This window comes from Camelus bactrianus, chromosome 24 (assembly GCF_048773025.1).
Source record: "Camelus bactrianus isolate YW-2024 breed Bactrian camel chromosome 24, ASM4877302v1, whole genome shotgun sequence".
Taxonomy (NCBI): domain Eukaryota; kingdom Metazoa; phylum Chordata; class Mammalia; order Artiodactyla; family Camelidae; genus Camelus; species Camelus bactrianus.
Window position 1 is genome coordinate 15,099,272 of NC_133562.1, and position 18,430 is coordinate 15,117,701.

The 18,430-nt window shown below is 41.3% G+C and overlaps 1 protein-coding gene across 2 annotated transcripts in view; it reads right to left on the reverse strand.

Annotated features, from left to right (window-relative positions):
• KLHL14 (kelch like family member 14) overlaps positions 1 to 18,430 on the reverse strand; it is a 180,616-nt gene that overhangs the window by 17,321 nt on the left and 144,865 nt on the right. For both annotated transcript variants that reach the window (XM_045510487.2, XM_010946837.3), the window contains exon 4: positions 3,420 to 3,509. In XM_045510487.2, the coding sequence (XP_045366443.2) occupies positions 3,420 to 3,509 (90 nt within the window). The remainder of the gene's footprint in view (positions 1 to 3,419; positions 3,510 to 18,430) is intronic.

The window sequence follows — 18,430 nt, forward strand, 5'->3', positions numbered from 1 at the left end:
AAGGAGAGAAGCCACGAGTTCTGTTTTGGACTTAACCTCCAGAGGTCTGTAGGATCTCAAAGTGTGGGTGGCTGGTAGGCCACTGGCTAATTGAGGCTGCAGGTGCAAATTCTGGAGTCACCCGTCCAAAGATACTGTTTAAAATCAGAACGGGATGAAACCCTCTCGGGAGACGGTATGGAAAGGGAAGAGAATGAGTCCTGGGAATGAGCCCCAACGGGGAGAAGAAGAAAAACCAGCGAAAGAAAGGAATTCCCAGGGGTGGGGGGAAAAGTCCGGTATTTCGGAAGCCACTTCCAATGGGGTTTCAAGAAGAGGACTGAGCAACGGAGAACTGACTATACTATCAGGAAGCATGGGGGTTGGTGGTGACCGTGACAAGCACTGTTCCTGTGGACAGGAGGGATGAAAGCCTGCGTGGGGACACCTCAGGAGAGACTAAGGTGGAAGAAAGCAGAGGCAAGAGGGTAGGCAGTGCTTCTTAGGACTTTTGACATGAAAAGATTATAGCCAGAAGATGCAGCATCCAGAGGAAGTTTTATTTGGTTGTTGGTTGTGTTTTTAAATTCAGAAGTACTCCAAAGTCCTTGAGCAGGCAAAAGGGACTGAGGACTAGGCTTTAGGTTGGAGCAGAAACATTAATAAGAGGCATATGTTTGACCTAAAATGTCTGGGTAGCAACGGATTTGGTAGCAGCAAGATAAAGGTTTTTTTTCCCCCCTCTTCTCTTTTTTGTTTAATTAATTTTTTTTACAGGGGTAATTTGGTTCACTTATTATTTCATTTTTAGAGGAGGTACTGGGGATTGAACCCAGGACCTTATGTATGCCAAGTGCACGCTCTACCACTTGAGCTATACCCCTCCCTGCCAAGTTTCTATTCGGATGCTTCTGTTCTCATTAAACTAAGAAGGACGGCCCTCAGCTGAGAGGGAGGAGGGAGGTCTTGGGGAAAGAGGTATTTGAGGAGAGAGCAGGTGTGAAATAGTTAACTCGGAGGGTGGAAGAAAGCGCTGACCAGGGAAACTCAGTGGGGTTGGCTGGTCCGTAGCCAGCATGGGTCAGTAGTAGCCAGTGTGGCTGTGTGGTTTTCTAGGTCCACATTTAGTTGCTGAGGGGGAGGAGAAAGATGCAAGAGAGTTGGGTTTAATCAGAACTGGGGCTTTAGCAGGCAAGGATAATAGGAGAGAGGGACACGGGTGCCCAGGCGGGTGCACTAATGTGACTATGGGGGGAGCAGGTGAACGTAACCTCATAACCTCCGTAAGGAGGGAAGTGAGAACGAGGGGAGGTGCACACGGGAAGGAGGAGGGCAGAGTGAAGGAGACAGGATAACCGCGGTTAGCCGCCACATAAAGGGACAGCAGGTGGTAAAATCTGAAGACATCCTCTAAGGTGGTGGGTTTTAAGGATGCGGGAGTGGCAATGATAAAGAAGTAGAAAAGCTACATGCCTCTAATAACATGAGGTCTGAGGGCGGGGGCGGGGAACAGAACACAGTCCCCATCGAAGAGGGTGATGGGAAAACAGTGCTGTCAGAGAACAGCCAGGTTTTGATTAGAGAAGAAGTCTGAGGGGACCATTAAGGGGAGAGTTTAAGGATTACAGAGATCTTGTTGATGTGAGATTATGAGTTCCAAGGTCCACGTGGGATGGTTTGGATGGTCTGCTGGGTGGTAAATCAAGTTTTATCTGGAGATGTACAGAAAGAGTTAAAAGTGCCAGAAGTGAATATGACCCAAAAGACTGGGATTCCACAGAGAGGCTCCAGCTCAAGGAAGGTCACGTAAGAATGTTTGTAAGAATATTTTTGTAGAATTTACAGTCATTTCCCTGCAGGAAAAAAAAAAGTCACTCTTAATAGATTCCAAGGTTAATTCCCAAATGTATCTGAAGATGAACATTGTTAAGAGGAATGCAGTTGCATTGGAGGGCCATGAACCCTGCTGGAGGGAGCGGATTTTCTGTGTTGCTGTCTAAGGTCTGTCTCATAGGACTGGGAGGTTCATAGTGCTCTGTGAAAATTGAGTTGTCACCCCAAGACTGGTCTTTTACCTAGAAAGGGAGGTGGGCTGAGAGAGCACCGTCATTATAAACAGGACTTTCCAGGCTTCCTTGTCATGTGTTAGGTTTTAATTTGGCTTTCAAAAAAAAAAAAAAAAATTCCACAGATTCTTTCTTAGATAAACCTGCTGGCTATTCACTGAGTGTCTCCTTACAAATGCTCCATTCAGTTCAGATCACTTCCAAGGAAGAAGAAGTTAAACAGTAAATGGAAAGTTTACAGTGGATTGTATATCTGCCAGGGTTTGTTTTTTTTTTTTTAAATAACATATCAAGTCCATCATTGCAAAGATAAGTTAGAGGAGAGATACTAAATATCATTTCTGTTCCTAATTCAAATCTGTTTCTCCCAAAGCCCAGGAAATGTCTTCTTTCTGACACTGAAAGATATGGACACACAAAGCTGATCTTGAGAAAAAAATGTCCCCTTCTCTTTAAAGAACTGTTCTTGGAGAGTGCCCTGTTTTCCTTTAAGACTGTCTAGAATGAACAGATGTAACAATTTTCTATAATTTGCCTTGGTGCAGATGCTGAAAGGGAACATTCCCAATAAAATATACACAGTATATGTAATTTCAGCTGGATGTTCTGGGGTTTTAAAGTAAAAATGTGTACCTGCAAGCTGTTTTATGGTTTCTCAGTCATAATTATCTCTGTTACACAGAAGGCTACAACTGCAACTCCTCCTTCACGTGCAAGATTTCCAAAAATATCTAGATAGTTTTGCTGTGTTCTGCAAGGCGCAGCGTTCTCCCTGCGTTTGGCTTGGGAAGTATATTAAAATGTTTCATTTCTCTCCCTGATGCATTTTCGAAGTAGTCGCCCCAACAGGGAGGATGGTGGGTCATCAGTGGATGAAGCCCTTGCAAAAGACGCAGCAGCCGGAGTGGGTTTCAAGTAAGAGATGCTGCAAAGGAACTGCAGCTGAGGTTACGTACCGCACGCCGGCAGATGACGCTCATTTACCGAAGCTGCGTGTTGTTATATTGATAACGTGGGAGAACAGGGGTGGGGAAGGTGGCGAGAATTCATAATAGCTGCCGCTTGCTACCTGCCTCTAGGGAGTCTGGGCTTCTGCCAGTGGCTTTCCTCAGGGGATGGATGAGGAGAGGGGCTGGGCGCCATGGCGAAGCCAAATCCCCAGACAGTCCGCGAGTGAACGCACTGCTGCGGACGCCCGCTGCCAGCTCAACGGCTGACCCTCCCTCCAGTTGTCAGCCCACTTCCCGACTGCTTCACTCGTCCCTGCTGCTCAGAAATACGTTTTCCATGGTCGTTACAAAATGGGCTGCCACCATGGCCGTTCGTCACACACGGGCTTGTTGAGCACCTGCTATTAAGTAGTTCAATAGTTACCATTCGGGTTCCATTGGTCCTCTCCGCCCAGCACAAACAGGAAGTTTTCCACCTCCACAACGCAGTGGTGGGCACTGTTGTATGGCATAACTGAAATTGAGAAAGAAAACAAAAAGACATATAAATTTTCCATCCTAGGACTTGCTGCCTTGGCTCACTAATGACGTGCTTTCACCAAAGTGCATAAAATGTGAGACGAAGTCAGAAGGAAGAAGGGCATGTAGACGGTGGAGCGGGGCACCGACCATCCACAGGGGCTCAACCGTGTCTTCCCAGCAACTGCAAACCCAACCCCTTCTGATTAATTTTACATAATGTTATTCCGCAGATTAGTCAAGAACAACCTGTCGGGCTGCTTTCGATTCGTAAGTCCTCTTCACCTGCCCGATGATGGGGATCGCAGTCTAAAACCATGACTGACACTCCCAAAGGGTCAGGACAGGGGCTTACTTCTTGGAAGAAATAAGCAGGCATACACTTGGAGCCATGAGGATGCTTTGCCCAAACTCGGCTGGCTGGCAGTCTTTCCACAAACAGACTCAGGGTGCTTGGCTGCTTTCTATTCCACAGCAATGAGCAAGCTGAATTTCCATACAGTTTTAAGTTTTTAAATTAAGGTCCTGCTGATTTAATGCCTTCTCCAAATGTATACGCTTAATTTCCTGTACAATGTCATTAGCAGCACAATCACACATTTTCTATCTATCTGCTTAAGAGCTCTTCTGGAACAAAGATAAAAACTGCCAGGGACATCACAAATATCCGTTCCCCTCGTCTCGCCCTCCTCTGCCCCAAGGTGGTGGCTGCAAGGAGGGGGTATGATTCCGAAACCCACCAGAGCCCGGTTTCTCTGTATTTGTTCTCATTTACACTGTCTTTTGGAAGACACACACGACCGGAACAGGACGCCCCTGCCACCCCACGTGCAAAGCAGCGATCGTCTCTGCTGTTACAGTATCATATGGTAAATGTAAACGTACACGGCGTTGGTTATCCTATCACATGCAGTGCTGTGGGCCCAGTGACACCCAGTAGGAAAAATGATGTCCTTGTTCCGCTCATCATATGGGCACCTTAAATCTAGGTGAGGACAAATGGAGAGGTGATGTGCATGTTCAGGCAGGGAACTTATTGCTTGACACGGATCAACAGAGCACTTAAGAAACCAGTGCACTGGGAAATCAATATGAGTCAGGGCCAGCTCTTACTTTGTACTCTTGTGCCAGTGGTGAGGGAGAGAGAGAGAGCCTCTCTCATACCCAATTTATTTTGGATGATATATATCTCTCATTTCATTTTGTTTTTATTACCTTTTTAGTTTTCTCAGAATGCACTTTTGCTGGCTAAGATATGTAAATAAAAAGAAGAAGAAACAGGCATAGCTTTGAAACCTTTAACACAGCCTCTGAAAGAACAAATCAGATAATTTAAAGCCTCTTGTTTAAGGATTTTAGGAGTTTTAATTATTTTATTATGTATTCACTTTTTCCATGAATTTTCATTGATTTTGAATTTATATTCACAAGGGAGATGGCTTTGGTATGGAAACCCTTGATTTCTGGGATGATGTAGAAATTGGGTGTGCTGTGGATTTGTGTGGTCCACAAATTAGATCGATTTGATTAAGGGAGTCATCTCAGGAATGGCCTTCTGCCTCTCGACCCTCAGTTATCTCCTTGGAAAATGCTTTTAAACATACAGCTCCTGCAGACTTCACTTCTCAGAGCCCACTGGGGCAGAGTATGTTGAGTTCGTGGAGCAGCTACCATTGGATGACGGAATATGTTTTGAACATCTTTTTTTCTTTTCTTAAATTAACTCACCATTGTTTGGATTTTGCTGCTGGTTCCAAACTACTGAACACAAAACTCTGCTACTCATATACTACATATATCATGTACATCACGAACAGCCTGGCTCTACCCTGGTTTATCATAATGGCACCTGTGCAAACGTACAGCGATGATTGTCATCTGTAACCATCTCTTCACGTGAGACATGAATATATGAAGAGGCCACTGACCACAACCAACATACTTCATGACAACCACTCTTCCAATATTTATTTTAAATTTTTGGTTAGTTTAATGCCCCCATTTTATAAATAAGAAAAAAAAACTGTTATGTTCTTTTTAACTGGAAGTCCAGCTTTGTAATAAAGCACAGACTCTGTTGTTCTTGCCATTTACTTGCTCCCATTCGGGTGGAAATTAAGTGAAGGAAATAGTACATAATTTCTTCTTAAGTCTCTTTCTCATTTGATTACTTCTATTGTTATGCTTTATGCAAACAGAGGAAACTGTTGCGCTAAACTGACGATTGAAACCTTCAAAATAAGAGAGGGTCTTTGAAATGCTGATATAAAGGCTACTTGAAGATATTCTTATTTATCTACCAATTTTTTTCTCTTGTTTTAAAACCTTATACGCTATATTTCTTGGCTATTTCAGCAATTTCATTCCTGAATTATTGTCTTTTCTGAATTATTACCATGAATTGAGAGGCTATAAATACACGCAAATAACTCTTAGATTTATTCTGCATGTAAAATGCCCCAAATTTATTAGGGAAAAATCTATATGAAATCAGTGCTTGAGTTTTGCCGAAGACCTCATTTCTTTGACTTCTGATTAAACCTGAAGGAAAGCAAAATAAAGGGGGCAGTGAGCAAGAGAAAACATCTGTCTAAAATGGCACTGGGTACCGCACTTATGTCTTTTAAATAACAAGGAAGACATGCCTGCTCCCATCCAGGGCTGGACGCCAGCCTCGCCCTCACAAGCAGGTATCATCCGAGAAGTCTGTACTCTGTGTTCCTATACAGCCCGCTGTGAGGTGTGAGTTTTTAGCGTGTCAGTCAGTGAGTTAGAGGGAAAGGGTAAAGAGAAGCTAATCAGGATGAAATGAGATTAAAGGCTGTCTAATTTTACAGCAACTGTGATCCATCAGCCACTGTGAAAGTGACAGTGGAAATGAATGATGGAGACAGACAGGTGGGGCTGTACATTTCACTGATTTATCCTCAAATGCACTGGGCCTTATTTTATTGAGTGAACATGACCGCATTTATCATGACTGTCATCTAAACCCACTTCCCTCCATTTAAAAAGGTCACTTTACTCGGAGGGAGTAGGAGAGAGGCACTTTCAAATCAGATTTAAAACCGAACAACACGTGTTTATAAGGCCCTTTGTGAGAATTCTCGACTTTATGCAACAAACTAGCGGTGTTAGAAAGGAAGAGGGGAAAAAGCCAGAAAACTGAAAACGAAGTAACCTTCCGTCATCCGAGGGAGCGCATTCATTTAGTCTCTAAATCTGAAGCCATTTGTACCATTTTTGCCTTTCCCACTCCACACACCTGCTATTCTATTCTGGTCTGGGGGGTTCAATAAAACATTTACATTTCATATTTTTAAATTGAGAAAGTAGGACACAGGCCATACCATCCAATAAACCTGGAGAGGATATTAAGTCACAGTATTTACTCTGCAGAATGACTCGTCATCACACACTAATAGACGTTAGCAATTGCTACATGTTGAACTCTGCCACAATTCACTTACATACATGTTCGTTGTTTCCCCATAATTTTAAGGGCTTAAAAAGCTCAGTGACACAAATTCTTTTACCCCTCCCTGTACCAGTGCAATAAAATATCCTGGCATATTATGCACAGAATCGATCTTTGTGGATAAAAATGAAGGGTCAAACCCTCAGAGTACTTTGTGTTATTTTTCATAATAGTAACCATCATTTGCCAAACATTTACAATGTGCCAGGCGCTGTGCAGATGCTATATATATATATACACACACAAATATACACACACACATATATATACACACACAGATATGTAATTATATTTGTATCTAGTTACCTATATTATAGTTGAAAATGTAAGTTTTGTTCTTGCTTCTGTTCAGGCAGAAATTGTGTGAGGGAAAAAATATATGACATTATAATACATGATAAAATATGTCTATATTTTATTTACCTATAGCTTTTATCTAATACAACCAATTACAAAGGAGACCTTCATTTTATTTCTGTAAGAAATACTGAGGCCTTAAGAGGTTAAGGCACTTGTTGAAGGTCATACTCAGCTAATGAATGGCAGAGATAGACTCCAAACACAGGGACAGCAGGATCCCGCCCCACGCTCTTATCCATTTCACTCTACTGATTTTCAATAGGTATGTGCATCCAACCAGCAAGTAATTACTGAGTACCTGTGTGTTCAATGATGGTGCTCCTGAAATTTCTGTATAATTTTTTTGTATAGAATCATATTTTAGATGTTTACTATTTTCACATTTAAAGGAATCCTTCAATTAAAGCAAGTGGACACTCCTTAAAAAATTTTTTTTCTATAAATCCACCTGCTTAGATAGTGGATTTTCTTAAAAGTACAGTATTATGTATTTGATGGAGCCAGAAAAACACTGACCAAATCAGCCAGTGGAGGATGGGTAGAGTCTCTTGGCAGAGAGTTTTTATTTTTATTTTTTCAAACAACAAGGGCATATTTCAACCTTGTAAGCGGATCCAAAGTATCTTGGGTACAGAAGCCCCTTTCCTGCCATATCAGGTGTGCAGGGGTCTTGCTGTATTTATGAAGGCCTTAATCTGCTAGAGACACCCACACTGCTGTTTCCTTCCATATTTTATATCTAAGGAATATATACCTCTTTCAAAAGAAGGTATAGGTGTCCTTTGCAACCACAAATTTGCATGAGCATCCACATAAGAGATTGCACAGAGCTATGTCAAGTTTATGGGTTTGCTAAATAAATGGTTACTGAATGCTTATCATTTCCATGTAACATTTATGAAGACCTTGATTTCCTTTTGGCTTCAAATACATAAATTTGCAAAACTGTCAAAGATGACATACTTAATCTTTCTGAAAAAGTAATGCCCGTGGTAAAACCACAATCTTATAAAAGGCGGTAACAATAGGCTTTCTCCCTATCCCTGGCCCTCAGCCTTTCAGTTCCCCCCGGCAGACTCTGTCACTGTTACCGTCTTCTTGGATTTTTCCTTCCAGAGAGACCACATCTACGTCATTTTCCTTAATACAAATGGCATAGGTTCTATGGGCACACTTTTTAGTACCTTGTTATTTTTGTACTCAAGAATACATTCATTTATTCATTCCTCCCCAATCAAATATCTGTTCAGCTGCTACCTATGTCAAGCAATGTTCTACCTGCTGGGGAAGTTATGATGAACGGCATCAAGGAATGTTCTAGTCAGGGGAAGCACAGTAAAAGATATACACAAATAAATAGGTACTTTTGTGTCGATGATAAGTGCAATGGAGAAAAGTGAAGCAGGATAAGAAGGGACAGGGGGAGGAATTTTGACAGTGGTCAGGGAAGGCCTTTCTGAGTAGATGACTTTTGAGCAGAGAATTGACAGATGTGAGCAAGGCAGCCATGCAGGTGTAGATGCAGGAGCAGCAAGTGCAAAGGCCCTGGGGCACAGGGGTGGAATGTAGCTAGAATGGCAAGAAGACTAAGAACAGAGGGATCTGAAATGAGGTCTGTGAGGGAGACTGAGACCAGCAATGGTGTGGTCTTGGTCAGAGACAACACTTGGATTGTCTACCATCACATTCTGTTTCAACAGCCACACAGTTTTCCGTTTGATGAGTGTCCCATAATACATTCCATTGCCTTCTGGGGCCATTAGTAAATGATGACCATTTACTAATTCATTCAACAAACATTTGCTGAACACGCATTCTGGGCAGACACTTTTCTGGTTGCTGATAATGCACAGGGAGCTAGGCCGACAGTGTCCTGGATCTCCTAGAGCTTGCGTTACAGGGGAGAGAAGGACAGAAACAAATACACAACGATATGCATAAGAGCACAGCCAGGTGATGACGGACTATGTAAAGAGGGAAAAAATGCGTCCATGTGTTAGAGGGTGAGTGCCTGGCTACTGCTCTAGCTGGGGTGGTCGGGGAAGGCCTCTCTGGGGAAGGGCACTGAAAGTAAATTTTGAAGGGTGAGATTGGGCCATTTTGAAGGGTGAGAAAGCAGAAGGATTCCAGGCAGAGACTCTGAAGCACAAATGAGCTGGATGTGCTTGAGGTGCACAAAGAAAGCCTCTGTGTTTAGAGCCCCAAGGGTGAGGGCCAAGGAAGCCTGAGAGAAGTCAGGAGGCAGGCAGAAGCGGGGTCCACAGTCTTCCTAAGCCAGGCTAAGTGATGTGGGTTTTATTCTTAGCATGATGGCAAGGCACTGGAGGGGTTTTAGCAGCAGGGGGACATCATCCGATGTAAGTTTTAAAAATATCACTCAGGCTTCTATGGATGTTGTGGGAGCAAAAGGGGGAAATGGGGGGCTATGGGGTAGGGTGCTCTTCTATGGTCCAAGTGAGAGATGGTGGAGGCTTGATCAGGAAGGGGTGCTGAGGTTGGAGGGAAGGGGGAGTGTGTTGAAGGTTGCTGCTATGACAAACAGCCCCCTGCTGAGTGTCCTTGTGCACAACACTCATATACAGGAGTTTATCTATAGGATTAAGTCATCTGAGCGAAATTTCTGGGCCAAAGGATGAGTGCATTTAGATGGATACCATCACACCATACCTACCCCCTTTTATATTGTATCTTTGCCAACATGGTAGGTGAACAACTGGCGTCTAGTTAAAATGTAAATCTCCATTTATTTAATTATGAAAGGAGTTGGGCACCTTTTCATATGTTTCAAATTCATTTGTATTTTCTACACTTTTCTGTTGGTTTTTGTTTTCTTGATGAGTAGCCTATAATTATGTGATTTCAATTTTTAAAGTGTTCTCTATGGAATGATCTAAACTGGCAAAATCAATGATATTTTGGAAGCATGGTATTGCTGGAATATATATTTGTGAAATATTTACTTATTGAAGCAAATTCAAACAGCAATTACAGGCTGTCGAAAAACAAATACAACCTGAAAGAAAGATGCCTCGCTTTAATGACGTTGAATGAGTATTTCTTGCCATAGGATCGTAGAGAATTTTTTTCTAAAAATTTTTTAATTTTATAGTAAACATAATTGAGAAACATAAATGTTTAAAAATTTACTAGTTTAATCCTACCATCCTGTCTTTCTGCAAAGATCCAGCAACTTGGCCACTGCTTTTCTGGAGACAGAAACAGACATGTACTAAAACATCCTTCATGAAGCAGGTGCTTGATAGTTATTACTGAGTGAATAATCCAGCGAAAAGGCTCTGTTATTTTTTTTTTCCTGTTGTATTCGGGCTGTTCTATCCCTGTAAACTTACAAATAAATGGAAATGTTTCGTGAATTTGGGGATAATTTGATCATTATGGATAGTTAGTCTGGAAAATTAAATCCACATGATCTGAAGTGATCTGAATTCAGCAATAAGTTGGTCGAGGTTCTGAATTAACCCCAAACACATTCTCCCTCATTCTCAACTTGTTCTGCCCACATGGAGCCAGGTTCCCATAGTTCCACTGGAGACAAAGTTATTGAAGTGAGATCAAGATGTATAAATCTGAAAAAAAGTGCTCATGTGTTAGGTTCTGGAGGCTGTACAAGATCCAAGGGCTTGTTTCTCTTTTGTAATTCAAAGCTGTATCTCAGGGACTTGAGTCTTCCTGACGATGAGTATTGCTTTGTTATCTATCTGTGTAACTACTGCAGTACATGCGTGCCTTTCCTGTACACCTGCCAAGTCCTGATACAGTGTATTAACATCACCTGTCTTTTGTGCATCACCCTCTAGAGGATCTATGAGCTCCTTTGAGGCCAGACTGTGTCATCTCTATAGCTTTACGCTAAGCACCATGCCCAGTACATAGGGCAGCACAGCTTCGGGTGCTGTTACAGCTTTTATACCTAATAGAGTCATTAGAAATATTAGTGAATCAATAAATGTTAGTAGCACGAATGAGTGAATGAAGAAAGACTGTGGAATTTGCTTTGGAAGATGTAAAAAATGTGACGGGTACCTGAAGGAGGAATGAAGTCAACGAAGGAATGGGGGGAGAGGGAGAAAGATATGCTTTAGATCTGGGTTCTGTGGCTTCCAGAAAAGACGTCACCCTCAATGCAATACATGCGTTAAACCAGGGAGGTTTGTAAGTTCTTCACAGAGTGACATTTCTTTAGGAACTACCATGGGCCTAACAGTGCCAAGGTCAAAGGTTTTCAATAAATCCTTGTCGATTCACAGTTTTATCTCTGAGCACTTAAAGGGAGGAGAGTGCTAACAACGAGTGAGGCAGAGGGGACTTAAAATAGGACTTCTATTAGCCATTGAAGCCAAACCGACTTTCAGGATCCTATTTTTATTTCAGTTAGAATATTTTAACTATTATCTCCCTATACCACGGCTGTTATTACAACATAGCCACTATTTTATTTTGGCTACGTCTTGGCATGTTAGTTAGAATTTAAAAATAGTTTTATTTTCACTTTTGGAAAGTAAAAAAAAAAAATATTTGGGAATGAATTTGCAATACGTCTTGGCATGTTAGTTAGAATTTAAAAATAGTTTTATTTTCACTTTTGGAAAGTAAAAAAAAAAAAATATTTGGGAATGAATTTGCAATTTTGTCCAAAGATTAGGGTTTTTTCCCTATCAAATAAAGTGTTGTGTTTTCAGAGACCCGCTGATGAAACATGCCAGTGCTTTGATGTTTGTTCTTTCCTAAGTGTCAGAACAGTGTCCTCCTGATCCAGTCTTCCTGGGGGAGTGAGAAATTGCACTTTTGTGCTGTTCTACACCTACAAAGGCTCATTTAAAAAACAGTCAACTCTGTGAATGAATGGAAGTCGCCGAGCAACACATATTATTTAAACTCGTGGAAGTAAGAGCCAAAGGTCACTGGATGAAACACAAGAGGACAGCGAACATGACTGTGGAACAGCTTAAATGCTCTTCGATGGTGGCCTGATGGCTGCCCCAAGTTACTGACGGCAGGAGGAAGGAAGCAGGTACGGGCCATGTAACAAGGAACTGGGAGGAAGCGTTTTCTCGTGTAGACCACACGTACTCCATGTTGGAAAGTGAACCCTGGTGGCTCCCGTTAAGACCCAGGAGATGTTGTCAAAAGAATCTTTATCAACTCATTCATTCATTTCATTCAAACGTATGTGGCGAGGAATTAGGTGCTGAGCTGCACTCTGGGATGCTGCTCCTCTATTCCAGAGCTCACGGTGCAGAGAGGAAGAGAGCGTATGAACAGAGACGTGGGATGCACTGTGTTCTAGGAGACGAGCAGCAGAAGCACCAGGGAGGACGTGACTGTAACTTCAGGGAGAAGTTGCCACACATACAGCAGCTGCGTGGCTGCAGCATTATCTTGCTCACCCCCGAGTCCCTAGTGCCTAGAAGAATGTCTTGTATACAGAAGGCAGCTGATAAATATTTGTTAAGTTGATGACAAAACAGTTGAGTTACATTGAATTGGATTTCTGTAACTGGCAGCCGACACTTTTAAATTTCAGCTGGAGAAAGTAAAGCAGTTTGGTTAGGGTGAAACGGTAATTCAGTAAGCATGTGGCTTTAGCTACCAGGGTCGATGCGGGAGACTTGCGTGCAATTTGCCCTTTTAAATGGAAGACGGTAGAGTGTCATTCAGATCTAGGTTTGATATCTCGTAGCTGTGTGAATTTAGAAGTCTTGATTTTCTTCATCAGTAAGATGCGGATTGTAATATCTACCTCATAGGGCTATTATAAGAATTCAACGAAATTGGATAACTTACAGAAAACACCAGGCTCATTACAGAACAGCTATAAAAGTTAGTTCTTTTATTGTCCCCTTTCCTTAGTTCCTCCTCTAAATATTCTTAGATAATTTAGTTTTACAAAGGACAAAAAAAAAATCTCCAAATAAGCAGAATGCCTTCCCTTGCAATATTAACTTGGCATGAAATTGTTAAACCATGGATTTGATATAGAACGGACTTAAAATACAGTTTTGGCTCATTGGGGAAGAAATGTATGGTTCCTGAAAGATTCACAGCTGGACTATGGCTAGGATGAAGTGTTACAGGTCCGCATGTCAAAAGGTTTGTTGTGGTCTAAACTACTTCCTCTCAACACACGTTTCATGAGAAGGATAAGAGATTTCATTTAGTTTTTAACTAACATATATCAGACACATGCTGGGTATAAAGCAGAGAAGGATCCTCATGTCCAGTGGAGGACAAATTTACGTGCACACAAAAATATAATGCAAAGTAGACTGTAGTTGATGATATAAGTCCAGAGTGCAGAGAAGAATGAGGCAAATGAAGAATAATTTGTTTTCAGTTGTCTTGGAACATAAGAGATACAAGGAGGTTTGTGCTGCGCCCTTGAAGGAAAGGTGGGGCAGTGGGCGGTGGAGAGGGGCCCGGGGACTCCAGGCAGTGCTGTCTGTGTGCACAGAGGCACGGGGGGCTGGGGAGCTGTTGGGCAGCTCTGTGGGGCTGAATGTCAAGTAATGGTTGAGAAGCAAAGGGATTTAAAGTTGGAAAAGCAGCGTGAGACACAGTCATGGAGGTCCTTGAGTACCAAAGAGTCCACTGCTCCCAGCAGAGAGGCTGTAAAGGTTTAGGGAAGGGAGGAAAGCCTTAACCCAGTGAACGGGGACTAGATCCTGTCCTTAGATCCTGCTAACATCCTTTCATCACCTGGGTATGTTTCTGCTCAAATAAAAAAGCCGTCATCTTAAAGATGATAAATGCAACAAAAGAGATAAAGGTCTATTGGGAGAAAAAAGAAGAAGAGCGTAAGCGCCTTCAAGTGTTGATTCAGAAAAAGGGAACCATAATCATGTGTAAAGAAAGGCTAAGAGGCAAAGAAAATGCAAGAGGGAGACATCAAGAGGGGAAAAAAGACCATTAACTAAAACGTGACAGTGGGTATACATGTATTATGTGTGGAGAGGGAGCAGGCAAGAACATCTTTATAATAACCTAGGGGAAGAAGGGAGGAGCAGTCCTAATAACTAAAAAGTAGGTATTATTGTAAACGAGACTGTCATTCAAGCACCACTTCCAACTCGATTTGGATTCTCCTTCGCTCCAAGTTGATAAAACTACCCCCACAGAACGTTAACTACTCTAAGCATCTGAACCACTATTTAGCTCTTACCCTCTAATAAAACAGCTAATGAATTGTCTTCCCTCAGGAACAGCACCTGAGCACCAAAGGCTAGTCGCACGACCTAAATCCATAAAGCTTTTCTCTTTTCCATCATCCCTCACACCCTGGACCCCTCATGTCCTTACTTCCCTCCTGACTGAGCTTAGATTTCAAGGCTCCCCTTGGTGATTAAAAATTTCCTGGCACACATACTCAGCTCCCTTACTCCTTTCTCCATTCATCGTACTTGCATGGAAAAACCAAATCTTGGTTCTATCCAGCCTCACACAACTGATTTTTATACCATCATTTAAAACTCATGTTACTGTTGCCTGAAATTCCTGCTGCGTTCCCCTACACCATTCATTATCCCTTTCTTGCTAGATCAAGGGTAAACAAACTATGGTGCATGGGCCAAACTGGGCCCACAACTTATTTTATAAATAAAGTTTTATTGACATGTAGCCACACCCATCCATTTATAGATTGTCTATAGCTTTCTTGCTACAGTGGCAGAATTAAATGTTTGCGACAGAGACCTAACTACTAAATGGCTTGCAAAGGATGAAATCCTTCCTACCTTGCCCTTTGAAGAAAAAGTTTTCTGACCTTTGTCCTAAATGTCTATTCCATACCTCGTTCTCTCCCCTCAACTCTCTAACATCTGCTCCCTGATCTCCTTTTAGCTGATAACCTTGTTTTCTATTTCACTGAGAAAATAGAAACATTTAGAAAAGAACTCCCACAGTCTCCCAGCATCGTACCGACCAAATTACCTGCATCAGTATTATCTATGCTCTGCCTTTCCTTCTGTTTCCTTTTGTTATTAAGGATGGATGGACCATCCACACTTATTTCTTAAGTCAAGCCCTCCATTCGTGTCCCACTCCCTCTCAACTATTCAAGGATATTTTCCCCAGCAATTTTATCATGTCTTGAGTCTTTAAATCCCCCCCCCCCCCAATCAGATGTTTCCTATCAGCAAAATAACATACTATTATATGGCCACCTTAAAAAAATTCTTGGATCAATATCCTTGTCTTCCTACCTATCCCATTTCTCTTTTCCTTTTCATAAATAATTCTTGGAAGAGTTACCTTTCATCAACGTTTCCAATTTTCCCCTTCCATTTTCACTTAAACTCTTAATTAGGCTTTTAGCATCCTCATTTCACTCAAACAGCTGTTGTTAATGTCCATGTTGCTAAACTCAATGTCATTCCTAGGCGCTTATCCCGTGAGATCTGCCCACAGCATTTAGCACGTAGATCAGCCCCTCCTTCACTTGTGTCCTTCCAGGAGACCATGCTCCCTGGACCCTCCTTCCACCTGAGTGGCTGTTCTCTGGTTTGACTCGTGGCCAGTTGCTTCTTGTAAACTCAGTCTGTAAATGTTGGCATGCCCCGAGAGCTCGGCCTTTAAATATCCTCTCACCTCCATCCACAATCCCTGTCTTAATGATCTTCCAGCCACATGACTTTAAAAACATCAACAGAGCTCCATTTGGGTATCATATGGACTCTCCAACTTAACATGCCTTCAAACCAGCCCCTGGCTTTCCCCTCCAAACTTCTACCCACGTCAGGGTCAACTCTATCCTTCTACTTGCTCAGGACAAAAGCCTGAGGGGCATCCTTGACTCTTTTCTCTCTCTTATATTATGCTTGATGAAAATAAGTTATTCATTTCTCATGGGTTAAAAGATATCCTCTTAGACTTTTTCTTTGCCTACTCACAAATAAATAAAAATGGATTATGATATTTATGCTTTTCTAATCTGCTCTTTTCACCTGTAAATACATGACATGGTAATTTCATTTTCAATAAATAGAGATTTTCATTACTAGTTTTTAATAGTGGTATGCTATTTTTCAGTACGGATAAACTAAAAGTTACTCAACAATCCTTAATTGTCAAACACCTGAGTTTTATTCTAATTAATTGCTCTTTTAAACAACACTGAGGGGATACCTTTGAACATGTGAATGATTATTTCCTTAGAACAAATTCTTAGAAGTGGAGCTGCTGGAGTCAGGACCATTGTAGTTCCTAAAAATCTCTCTCTTATGTAATTTACATATATTTGTATAAAAATAAATACATAATTTTCCAGATTCCCAGATGAGTGTAATATACCAATATATACTGATAAAAATTATGTAACAAGTAAACTATTGATAATTTAGTAATGCTCTTTTACTAATTACCTTTGAGTTGCAGTTGTGAATCCAGTGTATGCAGAAGATGTTATATATTTGGTTTAGAGAGAACCTGCCTTGTGACTGTAGTACACTCAAGGTTCTTGTAGTTCCACGGCTCCTTCATAGACTGGCAACCATAGCTTTGGTTGATGATGATTTAGAGAAGCAATTCACTGAGCATCTGATCACCAATGGAACCTATCTCCTCTTCCATCCAAGTTGCTCGCTTCTTGACATAACAAAGTATTACAGTAGTAATATTAATTCTGCTACTAAGCGAGCAAGTAAAAAGTTCTCATTAAAGTTCTCATACGTAGTCAGAATAAAGTAGGATTTTAACTGTGGGCTATTTAACTTCCCCAGGCTGAATCTTTTTATGTGCAGTGAGGCGTGCCTCTGGAATTCATGGTAACCACTTCAGCGTTCCTTGGGCACTTGGAGAAATGTTGAAGGAAGAAGTCTGCTGATCACCATGGCTGCCGACGCCCGAGGCTCAAGCGCCATTCTTGGACTTGTGCTGCAATTCTTAACTCAGCCACTAGGTGGCGTAAATTGTTCTTTGCCTGCCCCCAAGAAAACGCATCAAGAACTATGCTCAGCCATTGGGCTCTAAGCAAGGCCCACAAAAACAAAGAGGAAAGCCACCACAGTAAGACGAGATCTGGAGGATCGCTTTGAAATTCTGATGTTCTTTTTTTTTTTCCCCCTGATGCAGACCATGCTGAGCTAGAGAATAATATCAACGTTATTTTCTTTACTCCATTTCTCCTAAGTAATTCCAAATATCCGAGCTGGACAAAATCTATCTCTGATTCTCCAGCTATTCATGGTAACCTACTTTTGAACTTCATACTTCAGTGCTGAAGGCAATATAAATAGTTTATTTTCTCTTTCAGAAACTCATATAAACAAATACTTAGCGGGGACATTCTATGCTAATACTGTTAAAGACAGATTTTTACAATAGGCCCGAATTTCCAGTAACTGAAAAGATCTGCAGATAAGTCTTGCAGTGTTCATGTGGCAGAGATGCAGTAAAATAGAATTTATTGCTGCCCTTTCCTTATAAGCAACTCTGATCCATGCATCAACATAAACTTGCATTTCTCTTTATGTGTACACACGGTTGGGAAAATGATTTTGGCTTTCTTTGAATGGTAAAGGCTTTAAGTTAAGAAGCAAACATTTTACAGATGCTGAAAGAATAAATAATGTTCTCTTTCTTACCTGAAATTTCTCTCTCAGGTGTTTACAAATACACAGGCATTTAATTTTGGATGATTTTTTTTTTTTAGTAGTTTCAATTAATCTTTTGTTCGTTACTGAATTCACTTTTAAAACAGTAAACTGCTTTCAGTTAAGAAGCAAACATTTTAGTGAAGAAGTAGAAATGATAAAAAAAAGTCCTTTTCCTTATCTTTTTTTTTTTTTTTTACTTTGTTAATTTTGGGGGGTAATTAGATTTATTTATTTTAATGAAGGTACTGGGGATTGAACCCAGGACCTCATGCATGCTAAGCACATGTTTTATCACTGAGCTACACCCTCCCCTGTCCTCTTCCTTATCTTAAAGTGTTCCCCCAGATTTTACTAGTAACACATGCTTTTAAACTATGATGATCCTTTTTGGATTAAGTAGTTTCAACCTGTTTTCTACTCTTTCTTGTCATATTAACCTGGGTCCTATATGAATCATAGCGCCTCTTC